General features: G+C 36.3%; 1 protein-coding gene across 1 annotated transcript in view; it reads right to left on the bottom strand.

The window, feature by feature from the left end:
• Window positions 1–224: 224 nt before the first annotated feature.
• Window positions 225–19327, bottom strand: part of LOC107037628 (insulin-like growth factor-binding protein 7) — a 38136-nt gene continuing 19033 nt past the window's right edge. The window contains exons 3-5 of the mRNA XM_015256273.1: window positions 14166–14390; window positions 10716–10754; window positions 225–409 (exon numbers count right to left, since the gene is read on the bottom strand). Coding sequence (XP_015111759.1) covers window positions 225–409; window positions 10716–10754; window positions 14166–14390 — 449 coding nt within the window. The remainder of the gene's footprint in view (window positions 410–10715; window positions 10755–14165; window positions 14391–19327) is intronic.

Here is a 19327-nt window from a genome sequence, read left to right as displayed (position 1 = left end):
CAGAGGAGCCTCAGCGTGTTATTAATTGAAGACGGCCGGGGTTGCCTCATTACTTCGAAATTGTGCAAGTTTTGCTGAGAGTGAGAGACGGCCAAGGCGCAGGGAAAGTTCTACGGTTTCGCCTTGTACCGCGGGCGCGCGGTCTGGTGCCACTGCGGGTGTAGGGCCACTCATACACTACTTGCCAGGACCCTCTCATCCCTCCACTCAGCTTTGCTTCCGTTTTAGTATCCTCTTTTGCAACTACGATGTACAGACAGCGTGCTGCCTCTTCTGAGATGGGTCAGCGTTTTACCCTTAGTCGTTACTTCTTCTTTCATATAGCCGTGTGTTTGATCTTTCCTGCACTTGAGATCGTTGGATGTCTTCAGGTGTTTCACTTGGCTGAGTAGTTCAATAGTTTGAAATCCTTAAAATATAATTACGAAACGAAAACTTCTCGATGACTTCGCCCCCATTCAGCAAAAATTTTAATGAAATTTGTGGAGAAATTGAGAAGCAATATTACAGAAGTTTCCGGGTGGGGGAATTTGTTTCAGGAGTCTTTTATAGGTCAATTCACTGAGGATGAGTTATCAAGCAATTTTTTCGGGTTTCAATGATTCTTTGAGAATTTTTCGCCGGTACAGAATTCTTATGACTGGATAAGAATTAACAAGACTGACGATGAGAACACGCATGTTCGAATCCTTCAAGAAAAACCATGAAATTTCAGGTTTCACTGAGAGTTCAGTCAAATTCCAGAACTTTAAAGTGGTGCTACACTTACGGAAATTGAAAGATTATTGAAAACTGCAAAAAAATTGCAAAAAACTCGATTAGATTCGGAATTCTAATTTTTTTCTTAATTTAAACTAAACATTTCCATTGTAATCAAAGATTAAAATCTGTTTTTTTTTTCATTAGATGTGAAAAAATCAAGAATTTTTTTGACACCTCATAAAAAATAATCCACCGTTTTGCAAACAAGTTTTATTATTTATTTATAGGAGGGAAATGTTTGAAAAAATATCAGTATTTTGCAAAATTTATTTTAGATAATAGTGACTGGGTATAAATTTTTTCAAATTTTTTCCATGCAATTTAGCAAAATTTAAAAACTGAAAATATTCAAAAGTGTAATCCGGCCGAAGGGTAGAGCTACTTTAAGCAGCATAAAGACGAGAATTTCTTAATTTATTTAATTTTCCAATTTAATATCAATTTTCAGTGCTAAATTATATTGAGTTTTCAGTGAAATCTGAAATTTCATGATTTTTAGGACTGACTCGACTGAAGAAATACAGTATTGAAAAAACCAATACTTCTCTCAAGTAAATGGGTATTTGGCAAAAATAATTTTTGCTCTCCGTTTAAGTGTCAGAATATAAGAATCAAAAAGTGGAGGTTTCCCTATTCTTCTCACATCGACGTTTCGTGACTTGCGCTGCTCAATCAGTTAAAAATAGATTTATTTCGGAATTTTTACGTTTTCTTAAGTGTGCATAAATTCTTGGTTGCATTGAATCAAATTCCAAATTCCAATCCTTCAGTATAATCCGCTGAGAGAGGATATAATCTACGGGTATAATCCACCAGGAGAGGATATCAAAAAGATGTAACCCTTCGCCGTTGTGTTTCTAATGGCAAGTGAATGTCGCAAGGGGGTAAGGCGATAAACCACATCAATGTATTCGTAGAACGGGCGCCCAGCAGGTACAGCCGTAAAGTGTTAATGTTATCCACACCAAGCGTCAACACGACGGAAAATGGCAGAAGAAGTTGTAACTTGACTGATTCAAGGGGAGAAAAATAAAAACTGAGACCTCCAATTGAGTAAATTACGAAAATTCCGTACCTTAGTGGAATTTCTAATCAAAACATGAATATTCAGTGTCAAATTACCCCGAATTTTCAATGAATTAAGAATTTGAGAATCTATTCCCTTCAATTGAAACGGTTCGAGTCGATCTTGACTATTTGTCAGTTTTCACTCAATATCTCCGGATCTAAGGCAGATAGAAAAATTTCTGCTATAATCTTTTCTGTAGAGCAAATTAAGATCTACAAAAAATCAAATTACGAAAATTCCGCTATCTCCCTTAGATTTGGAGATATCCCTCGAAAACTCAGCTAATAGCAAAAGTCAACTTGAATCGTTTTACCACTTCGCTATCGAATTTTCCTAATTTCTATTAGTCTTCACGGAATAATCGATCTGGAACTCACAGTTTCCATTGATTTTGCCATTAAATTTTGAATTTTCAATGAATTCAGAATTTGAGAATCTATTCCCTTCAATTGAAACGGTTCGAGTCGATCTTGACTATTTGTCAGTTTTCACTCAATATCTCCGGATCTAAGGCAGATAGAAAAATTTCTGCTATAATCTTTTCTGTAGAGCAAATTAAGATCTACAAAAAATCAAATTACGAAAATTCCGCTATCTCCCTTAGATTTGGAGATATCCCTCGAAAACTCAGCTAATGGCTAAAGTCAACTTGAATCGTTTTACCACTTCGCTATCGAATTTTCCTAATTTCTATTAGTCTTCACGGAATAATCGATCTGGAACTCACAGTTTCCATTGATTTTGCCATTAAATATTGAATTTTCAATGAATTCAGAATTTAAGAATCTATTCCCTTCAATTGAAACGGTTGAAATCGATTTTGACAATTTGTCAGTTTTCACTCAATATCTCCAGATCTAAGGCAGATAGAAAAATTTTTGCTATAACCTTTTCTGTAGAGCCAATTAAGATCTACAAAAAATCAAATTACGAAAATTCCGCTATCTCCCTTAGATTTGGAGATATCCCTCGAAAACTCAGCTAATGGCTAAAGTCAATTTAAATAGTTTTACCACTTCGCTATCGAATTTTCCTAATTCTTATTAGTCTTCACGGAATAATCGATCTGAAACTCACAGTTTCCATTGAATTTGTCACTAAATTTTGAATTTTCAATGGCGAAATTCCTTGAAACTTCAGTGGAACTACAATGCAATAAAACTTCGCAGTGAAAATTCCAGCCAAAAACATATTACAGTGTCCTACCAAGTATTGTAGATCCATAAATATTTTCCAGCAGTTCAATAGATATTGTCCATTTTTCCGCAATCTCTGCCATATTTCTCCTCGCCCGTAGAAAAAAAAAATATCCTCCGCTTCATAAAACATGCGAGAACAAATCCCATATGTTATTGGAATTCTGACCTCCCACTATCACCGTGAAATGACGAAAAATAAATGACAAACATATGCGCACATAAAAAAAAACCCGTCGCCGTCTCCTCCATTTGCGCGCACATCGTTAAAGAATGAGAGCCCGAGAGCTGAGGTCTTTGAAACTCGGTCTGATTTTCCCATGTCAAGTCGTTATACCACTGACGGAGACAATACACAGAGTATGTACATGCGACTACGATGCTTCTGCTCACTGGAGCTCAGCATTCCACCCATGAATTGCAGCGTTTCGAAGAATTTAAGACGCTAAGACCAGAGAGCAAATTTACTACCTTTCCCCGTACATTGAAGAGAAAAGAGCAAAAAAAAATCAAAAACTGCAAACAACATTAAAAACTACGTCATGAAAAAATCTGAAAATTTCAACTGCAGAGGGAATTTTTTTTTCTCCACTAATTTCATTATTTTTTCCTTTTTTCCCTCTGTATAATGAGTGTAACGCGCACACCGTGAGCGTTTGTGCGTCACCTCAGTAAAAATGCAATGGCACATGAATATTTTCTTCATTGTTTTTTTTTTCGCTTGCGCTCTCAGCATGAACCGCAGTATTATTTTTTCTTCCAGGTCACATAGAAATCTTCAGCAATGATAGGGGAGTGTGATTTAACGCGATAACCGCTATTTGATGTTTTAATAGTATTCAAAAGCTAGGAGGAAATATACGAAATAAAACTGTCGGGTAGCCTCTGATTGGTCGAAATCTGGTTGGGAAAAATAATCTAAAGAATTTCTCTCCATGTACACTGAGAGAAAAATCTGAAGTTCGCGATTTACAATAAGAAAATAGTTGAGGCATTTTGGTGAACGATACGAATTTTTTTTTGTATGCGGCACATAACATTATNTGCAGTTAAACTAACCAAAGTTCAAAAGTAACCACGACAAATCTATCGTGAGGAGAACTATAAAATAGTTGCAATGACTACATTCCATTGTAGTAATTACTTCTCCGGCCATAGTTACCGTAACCCATGAAAAATTGTTGAGGACTTTTTGACTATAATTCGATGGTGATGGAATATAGTCAGAAGAATTATATTTTTCTCTCAGTGCAGTATTATTTTTTCTTCCAGGTCACATAGAAATCTTCAGCAATGATAGGGGAGTGTGATTTAACGCGATAACGCTATTTGACATGTTTTACTAATATTCAAAAGCTAGGAGGAAATATCCGAAATAAAACTGTCGGGTAGCCTCAAATACTGCGCTCTGATTGGTCGAAATCCGATTGGGAAAAATAATCTAAAGAATTTCTCTCCGTGTAGACCTTTCCTACCGTACCGTCTTGTGAATTCACACACGGAGAGAAATATTCAACAAAAATTACGTATCTTTTCCGTAATTCCGGAGCGAAATGTGGTTGTAGGAAATTTCACGGAACTGTCACGCAATTTTTCCAGAGCGTTCCGTAATATTTATCTGAATCTCCTGTGAAAAATGACGATAACATCACTTAAATTTTCTGAGTCGATTCTGTCATTGAATTCTGTAAGTGAATTGTGAGTTCCGCAATTTTTACTGAATATTTCTCTCCGTGCAGTACGTATTGAAAAATTATAATACATCAAAGGTAATGTAATATCGAGCACATGACGAAGTATTTGAATCGTTCGATACCCACGTATTGTTATTGTTAGTCATGGTTGCCTGACCTGTGTTAGTCCCTCGATTAATCCATAACTTCATAAATTGTCCAATTGTTGCACTTCGCATCGTAAAACAGCTATTCATCATTAAAACCAGAAACTCGTTATAAAAGTAGCGCCACTCACTGAGGGTACTCCAAAACTTTTCATCATAGATTTCACAAGCAGATAATAGTATTGGTGAAATTAGAAGCGAAAAAAAGGACGAGAGAAATAAACTCATCCGTTCTGGAGCTGATCGTGCCGAATATTCTTCAGAAACTTGGTAGATAAGTTTTCTTCCATCGTCAATAGTGGGTAATGAGTCGGATTACGAAGAGCTCCTTGAAGCGAATGAGGGGGTGAGCTCCACTGTATTATTAACAACGAAATTATCGATTACCCATCAGCAATGTTAGACCTTGAAGATTTATATTACATTTCCCAAGACGCGGCTCGAATAATTACTTCCCTCAAAATGGCTCAATGTTGGTTAGTTGAGCCGATTAAGAGTAGTTACAAAACGAGAATGATAGAATGAATTTGACAGAATGAAACTAGCGAGATTCCAACCCAAAAAAATTACTTCTCATCAGTAGAAAAAGGATTCATTTGGACCAAGTAATTTATCTTGGAGTTCGCGGAGAGAAATATTCAGTAAAAATTACGGAACAATTCTCGTAATCCGCAACGGGGAATCGTTTTCCGGCAATTTTTATGGGAATGGAAGAGAAGAAATCTGAAACGTTCAGTCAATTTTCAGGTTCATCACCCAACAAAGTGCGAAATTGTTGCGTAATTTTTCCCGAAGAATTAAAATCTTACAGAAACTTGCCGACTTATGATGCCCCAAAATAAAAAATTCTTGAACGTTCAACAATTTTTATGAAGCTGGTGAATTATTTCTACGTTCAGTTCCGTAAAATTTCTCAATCGTTGGGGAAAAATTACGGAACGACTTGTTGTCCCCACAGCGGTGAGTCATCAGACGAGTGGTTAATTTTTACGGAACAAATCGTAGAATTTACGTGGCGATTCGTACAAAACGTAATTTTTACTTTTTTTTTCTGGTAATGTTTATTGAATTTTTCTCTCCACGTTGTTTGCGAGAGAGCGAAAACCGTTACCTAAAGAAAATTTAATAACATAATATAATCCGTTACAATTAATCCCTACTGGTGAATTATCGCCTGTAATCCCCACGGCATAATTAATTCTTCAATGACGAGATTCAATTATCCTGAGCACTCCTTTAATTTGAGGTCTGGAAGATTCGTGTGAGATCGTTTTACGAAGATGAGACCAATAATCTATTATTGCTGAAATAATTTAATTTTCTGAAAATATTTCGTTTAACTGATGCGAGAGAACAGAATTTCGGCTCACGCAGAGGAACAAATTTTCCCCGCAGAGTTGATAGCGTCATAATTGATCCGCACGGCCGATTTTATAATAATTAAATATTGCTGAATTATTGAATAGAAATACGAGTATCCAATCAGTTTCGATTTACATCGATTAATAATTATAATACGGATCAATATCTCATCGGAATCAGTGAATGAGTCAGATGGAATGAGGTATGAAATTTCCGCACGATGTGTACTGGCTCTTATTCCAGTTCAACTACATTCGCTAATGACTTTCCAATGATTGATCTCGCAGAGCAATGGGCAGAGAGAGTTTGATTCCGAAATTGGCCACGGTTCGCCCTGGTTAGAAGATCCTGCATTCAAAGGGACATTTATAGGGCTGCTACTAAATATCTCTTTGAAGGTAGACGGATTAATTATGAGTAGTTGAGTGACGTAACGGCGCAGAGTTACCAATCGAACTTGGAGCGCAGAGCAAGAATGTTGAAATTTTCAGGAAACTATGTGTAAACTTGACACTGATAGAATAGTATATTTTATTAAGTTGACGAGGCTTTTACCCTCGTCACATTCAAGGATGTTTATCCTATCAAGTGGACAACTCAGCTGAAATGAGAAATAAAATTGACTAAGTAAAATTGTAAAATTGACTTCAGTATCCAAGATCTGACACTTTGACACCCTTTGGACCCATTCAATTAGTTGTTTCCAAAAACTTCTAGATTTTTCATTTCAAATTTCACGGGTCATTTTCTGAAAATGCAGAGAACTGCGAAAATGGAAGGAACTGAATAGTAAAAGATACTTCAATCAAGTTTTTTCTTCGTGAAATTCTTCACGGAAATTTTCTGAGAGGGTAGAGTTTTCCACGGAAAGAAAACTTCAATTGGAGGAAACCATGATACACAACCGCAAAATGTTCTATTCCGACGAGTGCAGTTTCGACTTTTCTTCGGTATAATACATTGAATAGTTCCAAGAGAAAGCAATGAACAAGAGAGAGAGAGAGAGAGCATTTTTTACTAAATGTAAATAGGTAGAAGGGAATGAGAACGGAAAAAAACCGTTCCAAAACGCAGTAACGAAAAACGGAGAAAGGAAAAAATGACGGATGCATTCAACCACTCCAATATGAAATGTGAATCTCCTTTTTCGTAGTCGCGTTGAAAGAGGAATACCCCGAAAGGGTAAAATATATAAATGCATTGGAGGAAGGCAAACGAGGCCGGAGTGAAAGACGTGCAGGATCTCTTGCGTTTTTTTTTCAATGTGTGTCGGGTAGTTTTTTCCTCACACAGGCTTTTTTAATGCCTTCTATTCCACCCGCTGTGGATTCTGTCATTAATCAACATCTTTTTTTTTATCCACTCTCAGTTATACCACCAGACTTTCATCGTGCATGCATCAGGGTAGTTGGGTTTTCTTCTGAATTGAATGTATGTCCTAAAGAAATACTTTTCCGGCTCTCGCCTCAAAGGATGAACGCCTAGAGCTCGAAATAAAAGGACAACCTAAAAAACTCGTGGAAACCGGGTGGACAGATTCGGTTAAACAATCACATAACATTTTAAAAAATGTCCAAAAATGACAAATATTACAAATTTGTACATAAACTGACAGAATTTGACAATTTTTGTTCGAAATTTTCTAAAAATTTTCCACAAGAAATGTCATGTCAGGGTCATTGGGAAAACTCCTCCTAAAATTTCAGTGAAACTGTCACTTGTTTGATATTTAAAGGATAAAATCCGAAAGAGTCGGTTAAAATTTTTCAACGTAATATAATACACTGATGGAAAAAATTATTTCTACTGAGATGTTTCTTTCTTGGAACAAGTGTTATGACTTCAACCAATTTCAAATAAATAAGAATTTACGGTGAATATCAATTATTTCTTCTTGAGATTCATGTTCACCCAACACAAAACAAAGTCTCAGTCAACTCATGGTTCTCACAGTGGATATTCTTTCGACCTCTATCGTATGGAGTGAAAAAAATGATGCAGAACTGGATCATTTCCCCGTCATGATGATAAGAAAAAATAATAGCTGATGTTTCCAACAGTGAATTCGATCCTTAATTTATAAGAAGTGAGAAAGATTAATGATGGGAAAATTGTATGAAAACCAACGCAAAGAATTAGTTTCACGTTGACCCGATTCCTGAATCAATGGACAAGTTATTAGTTGCTGGCTGCGGCTTAGAGTGTGTTTGTCAGGGGATGGTTGAAACGAGTGCGACTCATTACGGTTCCAGCAAATAACTTCTAGATTGTGAATCCTTTTTTCCGCTTCTTAATGAGTTCAACTGTGTTTTATTTTCTTCCCTTGGACTCCTGCCGACTATATCAGCTATCAATGCAGTTTAAAAGAATTTATTCCAAAAGAAATAATGTAAGAAAACATTTCTTTCGGGGTATTGGAAAAAACAATAGAAAATTAACAAGTTTAATTCAAGATTCAATCAGACTTTGTAATTAAATCGTAAGGAAAACTTGATGTTCATAAGTAATCATCTTATATACAATTTCATACAATATAATTGTATTTTTGCTGCAGAATAAGCCGTCAAGATTTGAATGCATTAAAGTAACTCTACCCTTACGGTAAATTCAAAGATTATTGAAAACTGCAAAAAAATTGCAGAAAACTCGATTAGATTCGGAATTCTAATTTTTTTCTCAATTATCGTTTTGGTTTTTCAAAGAAGAAATGTTGAAAAATCAGGATTTAACCCAGTGTCTTATGTGAAAATCAACATTTCCATTGTAGTCAAAGATTAAAATCTGAATTTTTTTTCATTAGAGGTGAAAAAATCAAGAATTTTTTTGACACCTCATAAAAAATAATCCACCGTTATGCAAACAAGTTTTATTATTCATTCATAAGAGGGAAATGGTTGAAAAAATATCAATATTTTGCGAAATTTAATTTAGATAATACTGACTGGGTATGAATTTTTTCAAATTTTTTCCATGCAGTTTAGTTGAAAAATGTAAAAACTGAAAAAGGGCCGAAGGGTAGAGCTACTTAAAAAAAAAAAGACTCAATCAGACTCGATCAAAAATCGATCTTTGTTCTCATTTCCTCCCAAATCTTATGCGATAAAGTAAAAACATAGCATGACATGGCTACGGAAGATAAAAAAAATTAATATTGTGTGGGAAATAATAACGATGGCCTGCAACTAGCATATGAAATAAAAACACATCACATTCCACTGAGTAGAATGTATGAACGTAATGGCGTCGTTTGTCGAAAATTGTGTCACACAAATATCGAGGTGAATATCGAATATATTGCGAGTGTCTCGAAAGCTTATCAGACGTCGGACCAGTGTTCATGCATAATAGATTCTATGAAATTTGTCTCTGTAATAATCGATCGGGCAATAAATGCCGCTTCTATTTTCAACGTTTGAGACATTAGGCAGTCTTGTTAATTCCGCTTTGTATCGACTTCCGTTCGTTAAATTCTTCCGTAAGTTTGCACAAAGCAAAAGTGAAACCCCGATACAAAAAATATAAGCATTGTATTACAAAGGAAACGGATAATGAACTCCATTTGATAGAATAAGAGAGTTGTCTACAAGTATGGAACATACAGAAAAACTTGAGCGTAAATGACATTCTGATAAATGCAATTTACGCCTAAACAAAGCGTCTTTTACGTTTATCAAAACGGAATTTGTGTTTAACAAATCATAAATTACGATCGTAATGAACGTATTTTACGATTTTTTACGCGTGATTTGAGAAAAAAGTTGAGAACAATCTCATCAGCTGAACGGAAACCGTGACATTTCAGAATGAAAATATCTTTCATGGAGTGATGACTTATTATTCTATCTTAAAAAGAATGAGGGGCCATTCATTAGTGAAATCATTATGTCATTCAGGACTGAAATCGTATGAAATGAGTCAAAATCAGTGAAAACCTGGGATTTCATTAATTCCAGGTGATTCCACGATTGCAAAATTGTAAATTACGTTTATGTAATCGTAATTCACAACGATTTTCAGTGTAATTCACCATTCAACTTCAAGTGTAAAATATGCTTCAGAAAGTGTAAAAGCCGACTTTTATAACGTAATTTACGTTCAAGTTTTTCTCTGAAAATCGAAGAAGCCATGACATCTCTGGAATCATGTCAATTATTTTGGGGTTTAATGGCATTGAAGTGTTTAACATTGCAAAGCGTTGACATCACTCGGCTCTTCACTCATCTGATTAAACGACGGCATTTCAATACTATTTTCGCGTTGACAAGCTATGGAAAATAATTTTTAAAAAAACGAGGTAAAATTAGATAGCTAGCGAAAGATTTTCAACACCTATCTCTGTACTCTGTCTTTCAGTACTTCTGTTGAAATTCAATTCAATTAAACAATTCACGAAGTTGGTCATCCAAAAAATTCATGAAGACTCATTTAATTAAACACTGTAATTATAAGTTGTTGATGAACAGATCAGAAACTGTTAAAAACTTACCGTCCGCGGAGTATGAGTCGGACGCACTGACGAGGTTATCTGGAAAACAAAAACAAAATCTGGTATTACTAATGAAGTATCGTCAAACTGAGATTTTTTCTACTTTCAGTTGTTTCCCTCATTCTTCTGCATCTGGATGATGCTCTTCCAGGACATTTTCCAAGACAGAAATTCTGGACTATGAAACTATTGAATATATTCAATAGTTTCATAGCCCATGCGATTAATTATCGCCACTTTTCAGTGTGAAATGTCTTCACAAATATTCGTAAGAACAGGATTATTTATTTACGGATAATTTTGTAACTATTACCCGCGAGGGGCTATTTACAGGCGTAATCGGGGTGTCACTCGCTGATGTAGTCAATTGTAATCCCAGAAAAATCAATGTAATCATTGTAATCACATGATTACCATATTTGTAATCAAGTGGTAATCATTTGTAATCACTGTAATCATTTGTAATCAGTGTAATCTTTCGCAGTTGCTCCTAGTGAGACCGTGAATTTTGTTTTTGAATTTTCGAGCGCGTCATTTCTACCAACATTAAGTCTCAGAGATCCCTGGATCAATTTTTCTGGGAATCCCAGATCTTTATGGTTCAGAACCTTGCATAGCCAATGCGTTTTGCACCGAGCATTTGTCCGCAGAAAATTGATTCAACAGAGTTAAAATTTCTTGTTATTCTGGAGAACCAACGACTGAATTATCTCTGAATTATCTGCTGGTAAGTTCCATTCTCCATCAATGGTAGATATTCAGTAAATTTATTTTGCTGATAGAACTTATAAATGCCCGAATTTTTGGATACAGTGATGGAGACTGCATTCCTCTGTTCTAATCCCCGCCCCTCCTTCCTCATTTCTTTGCAGGTTCTAATAATTAATTATTCCATCAATTCATATTTAATAAGAGGCCATTTTTGTGATTTCAATGATTACCGATGTTTGGTAATCACAGAATGTAATCGACGACATTATTTGTAATCATGTAATCACATTCTGTGCTCTTGCTAATCACGGTTATCACATAGGCAATGGTAATCAGTGTAATCAGTCCCGTAATCCTGGGTAATCGATTACATTTTGTAATCGCGGTGTCACCCAATTCGCCTGTGAATAGCCGCTCGGAAAAAACTCAGTTACCTCAACCAGCATCAGACTAAGATTATAGCAAAACCCTGTGAACAGAGGTTCAAGTAACCACAGTAGCAAAGAATAAAGTATAGTGGAAAGTATGGAGCGAGAGCTCACCGCCGAAAGATATAAGATGCACCACGCACACAAGCTCCGAACATCGACGTATCAAAAATGCTGAAATAGGTTTCCTGTCCCGTGGTGACGTAAAAGTAAAAAATGATTGGATTTGAAACGTGAGCGGCGTGCATAGATACTGCCATAGATGTTGCCATGTGTTTCAAACATTTCACTGGATTGTTGAGGATGACTCCCGAAAACGGTTAACGTACAAACCGTTTTCAGGTCTGATCGTGTCTCCACTTCTTGTTATTACTTTTACAAATGATAATTGACTGTATAATAATTGTCAGTGGAGTTCACGAAGAATCGATTCGTTTTATGCATCGTAGACCCGACGCCTGGCGCACTATCGCGGTAGATTTCTACTGGAAGCTGGAAGTTGTTCGAGGACGGGATTCTCTACTACGCGGTCAGTCTCAGGTTCTGATGGAGATAATTTTATGCACGAAGAGTAAGTTTTGTTTGGTTCTTACTGCGAAGGAGAAATTTTTGAAAAATACTAAGAAATGAAAAAGAAAGCCAAGTCAGCAATGTCGAATGAACGAGCATATAGTGCACAATCACATTTCCATCAGGAAAATAATTACAAATCGAATGAGGATTTTAATCAAATTCTTTATGAAATTAAAAATTGGTGGACATTTTCTTTAATTATTGTTTTTGAGACCAGAAAACACTTCTAATTTAATGCAACGAATAATTTGTAACATGAATGATTTATTTGCTCATTTTTTTTTGTTTTCAACTGGATTTCCCACTTGATAGATTAGACATCCTCAAGCAAAGAAAAAATGAAAATGAAGAAAGAAAAATGTTGAAACCCAACGCATTCCGACTTAATGGCTGCGAACATTCAATTTTTCCTTCACAATATGGCGGAACTATCTCCATGCGCCAATGAAGCAAAACATCATGATACGAAAGCGGAGGGGCACGTCCTATATTCTGAATCAGAAGTACGAACTTTGAGTTTTCGAATCAGCATGAATAAGTGAAAATACAATTGTATGTGTAATATTCCACAGAGCTCTGAAATCTGTGTAGAGGTGGAATGTTGAAAGAGGGCGTAAGCTGTCTACACGGTACAGGATTCTTGGTCGATTAAACTTTTCCAGGTGAATCGAATTTAACTTTTCCGCAAATGGGATAAACTACTCTTGTTGCGTTGTTGCGCCGGTGGGATAACCTTGTTAAACCCTGAACACGAGAACGCCTTTACAACCAGTGGTTCACGTACCGCACACACGAACACACATAAGGGGAACGCATAGACCTTTGCATATGTATGCATATTTATGTGATGCGAGAAGGCACGTTTCTTGGAATTCATAATCGTTCGGGGATGGGGTAACGCGTGGTTCAAAAAAAAAAACAAAACAAAAATACATCAACAATCGATATTTTCCGAGAATCTCCCATACGACGTTGGATGTTTTGACTGCGGTAGAGATAGATATTTAATCGAATGAATGAAAAAAATATACATGTGATTCTCATGGCATCACCTTGATGGTTTCATCCCTACTTTTACCCCTGCCTTGTAACTCTCATGCTTGAGCCTTCTTGTATTAATGTGATGCATTTCCTTCCCTCCGGGTTCTATCCCCATTCCCCCTCCGCCACGAAATAGATGAAATCGAAAATTTGAAATCACTTGAAATCGCCTGAAATCGCGTAATCACAAAACAAATCCCAGGCAATCGCATGAAATCATGGAAATCTCCATGAAATCATGCACGGAGAGAAATATTCAAGAACAATTACGGAACATTTCACGTAATCCGTAAGCGAGAATCGTTTTCAGTGAATTTCTATAGGAATATAAGAGAATAAATCTGAAACGTTCAGTAAATTTTCGGGTCTGTCACCGAAAAAATACGAAAAAGTCACGTAATTTTTCTGGAAGTTGTAAAATCTAACAGAAACTTCAAGACGGTGACTCATGGCTAGCCGTGAGGCGTCGGACGGATGAGTAATTTTTACGGAACAGATCGTAGAATTTACGTGACGATTGACACTTTTTATTGAATTTTACTTCGCTCCCAGATTACGTTTCGAGAGGTAATTTTTACGTCTTTTTTCTGGTAATTATTATTGAATATTTCTCTCCGTGTGTGAAATCAGCAATCACTGTGTCATCGGATTTCCAAATGAACGGCCCCTCGATATAATCATTATAATCATTACATACCGTATGCAGTCTTGGCCGCAAGATTGAGCTTGCACTCGTGCCTCGTTGTAAATGTATAAGGATGCGCTTCGTCAGGACACCATGGTACTGAAGGGCCGCACAGACATCTTCCATTGTTCTCCCTCTTTCCACTTTCACTGGACGTTCCCTCGCCAATTAAATTGCACCCGGCTCCTGACATTTTCGGCCCATGTGGACAGTGTCGTCGCCATCTGCCGGGTATCTCTGCAAAAATCCACCAGAAAACATTGAATGTGACATTGAGCCTCACTGTTTGTGACATTTAATCCTCAAAACTAGAACAGCATATGCAGCAGGTAAAAAATAATATAAAATGCATTATTGAGAGGAAATATACTCCTGATATGTACTTCCATGTTCCACTTTCCACGAGCGTATAAAATGATCCGATTTCAACGAGCCACTGGTACTAGGGCGAGGGAAGGGGGGGGGGTAGCTCTTCTGCGTGAAACTTAATGCGGAAACGGATTTCGTTGCCGAGTGAATACGGCGGAAAATCTGGCTTTAGCATGCATTGAAGATTAACGTGGAAAGGGAACCAGAATGATTTTTTGCATTCCCACATCACTCGGTATAAGTGCCATCTTACAGCATGTCGAGTCCTTCTGCATTAACATTTCATACTTTCCCAGGACGCATGGATTAAAGGACGATTCACTTTTTTTGGGTCAAGTTAAGAGGAATTGCCATCAAAGTAGCTCTACCCTTACGGTAAATTGAAAAATTATTGAAGACTGCAAAAAAATTGCAGAAAACTCGATTAGATTCGGAATTCTAATTTTTTTCTCAATTTAATTATCGTTTTGGTTGTTCAAAGAAGGAATGTTTAAAAATCAGGATTTAACCCAGTGTCTTATGTGAAAATCAACATTTCCATTGTAATCAAAGATTAAAATCTGAATTTTTTTTCATGAGATGTGAAAAAATCAAGAATTTGTTGGACACCTCATAAAAAATAATCCACCGTTTTGCAAATGAGTTTTATTATTTATTTATAAGAGAGAAATGTTTGAAAAATATCAATATTTTGCGAAATTTAATTTAGATAATACTGACTGGGTATGAATTTTTTCAAATTTTTTCCATGCAATTTAGTTGAAAAATTAAAATATCCAAAGGGCAGAGCTACTTTAAGCAATATCAATAATGTTGAGGTATGCTGTTCGAAATTTTTCAAAATTTCACAACTTGATTGAATTTTCAATAGCGAACATGAATATTCAGAAACAAATGATATGAATTTTCAATTTTTCCCTGAATTTTTCTGATTTCTCCGCATTTTCACAGAATAATTGAACTGAAAAATCAAATATTTTAATGATCTTCAGATCATTCGAACAGAAAATCAATAAAATATTTCATTTTTCAATTACAAGATTTCCTGAAATTCCAGTGAAAATTAGACACGATAAAAATTTCCGGCAATTGACACAGAAAATTCGGATGAAAAATTCTAATAGTGTATCAATACTTTAACAATTACTTTAATACTTTAAAAAGCCAGGAAAGTAAAACGCGAAAGTGAAGTCGGGAACGATCAGACACAGAATAATGAATATTTTGTATAGTTTCTCTCTAATTGCTCTATACAGTGAAAAAACCACTTGAATCTTCATTAATTATTAAAAATAGGCCTTATCCATAATTTATAAATAAGCTTTTACCCATTTCTCTCTCTTCATGACACTAGTAAATTTTTCACGCAGAATACTGACTGCCACCATAAACTTCATATCAATAACAATTTTCTGAACTGTAAGTGCACGAATATGGGCACTGAAAGAGTCTTCAAAAATATTAGACCATATTTTTCGTTATTATCGCAAATCGATAGTCATATTGGATGCTATAGGTTCCACTAGCTGGCAATCGAGCCCAGTGATTGCAACCCACTCTCTCGTACATTTTCTTATAGCCCTCGTTAACGTTACGCTCGTTTAGAGTTCGACCCTATTGAGGGCGGGTTTCAAAACTGTTTTTTTTCCAACTTTTTTTCCGTACAGCATGATTTTTTCATTATCGATTTTCCATCGTTAATTATGTGGACGTGCTCGGTAATTTTACGTTGCCAATAATGATATTTACGGCTCCCTTTTTAACCCCACAATTTGAAAATGCTCTCACTCTACACGGATAATAATAATGTAATTTAAGTGGGTATGTACACGCTTACGTAGCTGAAGTACCCAGATTCTACCGTGGACAAAACATCAATGTGGAAAACATATTCGTTTTACACAATTTTTATACGTCAATGTAGAAGGATTACGAGGAAAATATAGTTTTGAAACATGTGCGTGGAAAAATCCCTTTTCGTTTACAGACACAAAAAGAAAAATGCACTTCACTTGTGAAAAGTTCGTAAAATACTTGTCCCAAGTACCCGAGTGGAAATTCTGTTCAGGTCTTGATCAGAAACTGATCAAGTCCGATCCGAAATTCTGATCAGGCGTGTTTCGCCTCTGCCTTAGGTTTTTCCACTAGGGCAGTTCTTTCGTGACTTTGAGGAAGTACAAAATTTGCCTTTTCCCCAGAAACTCTTTGGTACAGGGTACAAGTACTTTTTCCACTGATGAAAAGTGCTTTTATTCGAGGGATAATAAGTATCGTTGATGCAGGCATAGAGATGCACATAGGAGGATGATTTTGAGGATGATCGCTTCAGAGATCCACGATCCATTCAGCGACGGAGTTTTGTTACAGCAGACTTGAGGGAAGATCAATTCAGCGAGAGCATTTCGCTAGAGTATTACTCTACATTGATGAGGTAGAGGATAATCGTCGTGCAGTCTCCGTTGAAGCAGGTTTTCACAGCGGTAGATCCGGGGGTCATTTCCGCCATTAGAGGATATAATTCTGCTGAACCTACTCAGTCGGACCGTTTCCGAGTTGAGTATTAGTTCAATAACTTGCAGTCATATAAAACTGACCAAAATTAAACACGATTATTAACTGAAGTTACACAAGAATCAGTTGTGAGTGTCCATCAACGAGGAAAGTTTAAGAACTGTGTCTTCCCGAGTCGAGGATTTGGTTCTGATTGGACGTACACAGGTCTTTCAAGATCTCTCCAGACCTAGATGGACCTGGTAAGTCCTAATCAGTTCTGCGACGTACTTTTCCAGAGACCATTCGAATCCTCAGTTCTTTTCGGTCCTGAGAAGTCCTCTTCGATGCTACCGAGAACGCGTGATTTTACGAGCGGGTGAAGGGGAAGGCATGTATGCGGAGGGTTGAAATTTGTAGCCAACGAGGAGACAGGGTTGCAGAATATATTTTAGCCACCCTCATCTCCCCGTTTGCAGGGGGTGTTTAAATAAAAAATAGTGAACGTTGATTCTGTATTTATTGACCCCCTGATGCCAATGAAACCCTCGGAGGTGACAGAAAAGGGGAAAAAAATTTTTCATTTTCACGTGGGTCAAGGGTGAAAGTCGATTTTCGCCAAAATTAAATTTTTTCGCCAAGTGAAAGTTGATTCTGTATTTTCTAACAATTCTGATGCTAATGAAACCCCCGAAGGCGCGACAAAAGTCGAAATAAATTTTTCCCAGACATTGCTAACATGAAAAACAGATAATAATGTTGTAATTTGTTGGAAAATTCACGGAGAAAAGTGTTTCTATTCGATAAATAGTACATTTTTACACAGAGAAATCTCATTTATCTTTGGAAGAAACTAAAAAATTTGAAAAGACCGAGTTATGCATCTTATTAAATTTTTCAGAAATACGAAAAATGCAGACGGAAGCGGGTACTCTTTTTCCTCCTTACGGTTGCAGTGTAAATAGAGCACGAGATTGAGGCTAGGCGAGAGCCATTACAGGACACGTGCTGCGAAAAAAAGCTCATATATTTGCTGTTAATTTTTTTCCGAGTTGCTATCACGCGACGTTCTGTGTAAATAAATCGATAAATGGAGGTAGCCATTTTCGCGTTTCTCAGGTATAAAATGAGGTTGACTTAGGGTCAAAATATTGGCTAGTTGAGCCAGGTTTTCGGTAAGTTTAAGGAATAACGGAAAGGATTGAACGAAACCCATTAAAAAAAGGTCAAATCGAAAGTCGAATCGTACACGGATGGAAGTATTTTGAATGATAAATTGATAATAAATTGAATGATTAATTGCACAGACATTTTTTAATTTAATTCTCTGCATAAATGAATTCTCAACGGAGAAAAAAATTCAATAAAAATTATCAGAAAAAAAATGTAAAAATTACATTTCGAAACGTAATCCGCAAGCGAAGTAAAATTCGATAAAAAGTATGAGTCGGAACTGAAATTTTACGAATCGCCACGTAAATTCTACGATTTGTTCCGTAAAAATTAACAACCCGTATGATGACTCACCGCTGTGGGGACAAGTCGTTCCGTAATTTTTCCCCAACGATTGAGAAATTTTACGGAACGGAACGTAGAAATAACTTACCAGCTTCATAAAAATTGTTAAACGTTCAAGAATTTTTGATTTTGGAGGCATAATAAGTCGGCGAATTTTTGTAAGATTTTACTTCTTCGGGAAAAATGACGTGACAACTTCGTACTTTAGTCGGTGATGAACCTGAAAATTCACTGAACGTTTCAGATTTCTTCTCTTCAATTCCTACAAAAATTTCCGGAAAACGATTCCCCATTGCGGATTACGTGAATTCCTCCATAATTTTTACTGAATATTTCTCGCCGTCTCGAAGAAGCAAATGAAGTCGGAAAATCTTGAATAAATAATTAAAAGCCGGTGAAAATAATGCCTGTGAAGTAGAACCATTTGTTTTGCTTCGATTGTTAATTGGAAATGTGATCTAGCGTGTGAAAAATAAATGAGCCAAATTGATTGAAAATGAAAAAATTTACAGGATATAAAAACGATTACTTGCTTATTTTGAAGAAAATAATGAAATTTCCCTGAAACAAACTATAACGTTTTGTGTCTTCTCTTGTTACCCATATATTTGTTTATGAATTAAGATGTGGGGATTTAGAGGAGATCACAAAACCTTCCACTTCACCCCCCCCCCCCCCCCCCCNCCCCCAATGATCAACCATCAATTCTAGCGAAGTTAGAATGCGATGTTTGCGTATGGATGGGTTCACATGTACCTCTCATTTTATTTCCATTGCATTTGAATTATGTAGAACGG

The sequence above is a fragment of the Diachasma alloeum genome, unplaced genomic scaffold (genome assembly GCF_001412515.2).
Source record: "Diachasma alloeum isolate Michigan unplaced genomic scaffold, Dall2.0 Dall_scaffold_00269, whole genome shotgun sequence".
Classification (NCBI taxonomy): domain Eukaryota; kingdom Metazoa; phylum Arthropoda; class Insecta; order Hymenoptera; family Braconidae; genus Diachasma; species Diachasma alloeum.
The sequence above is the reverse complement of the archived record's forward strand: the minus strand, read 5'-3'. Positions and strand labels throughout refer to the sequence as shown.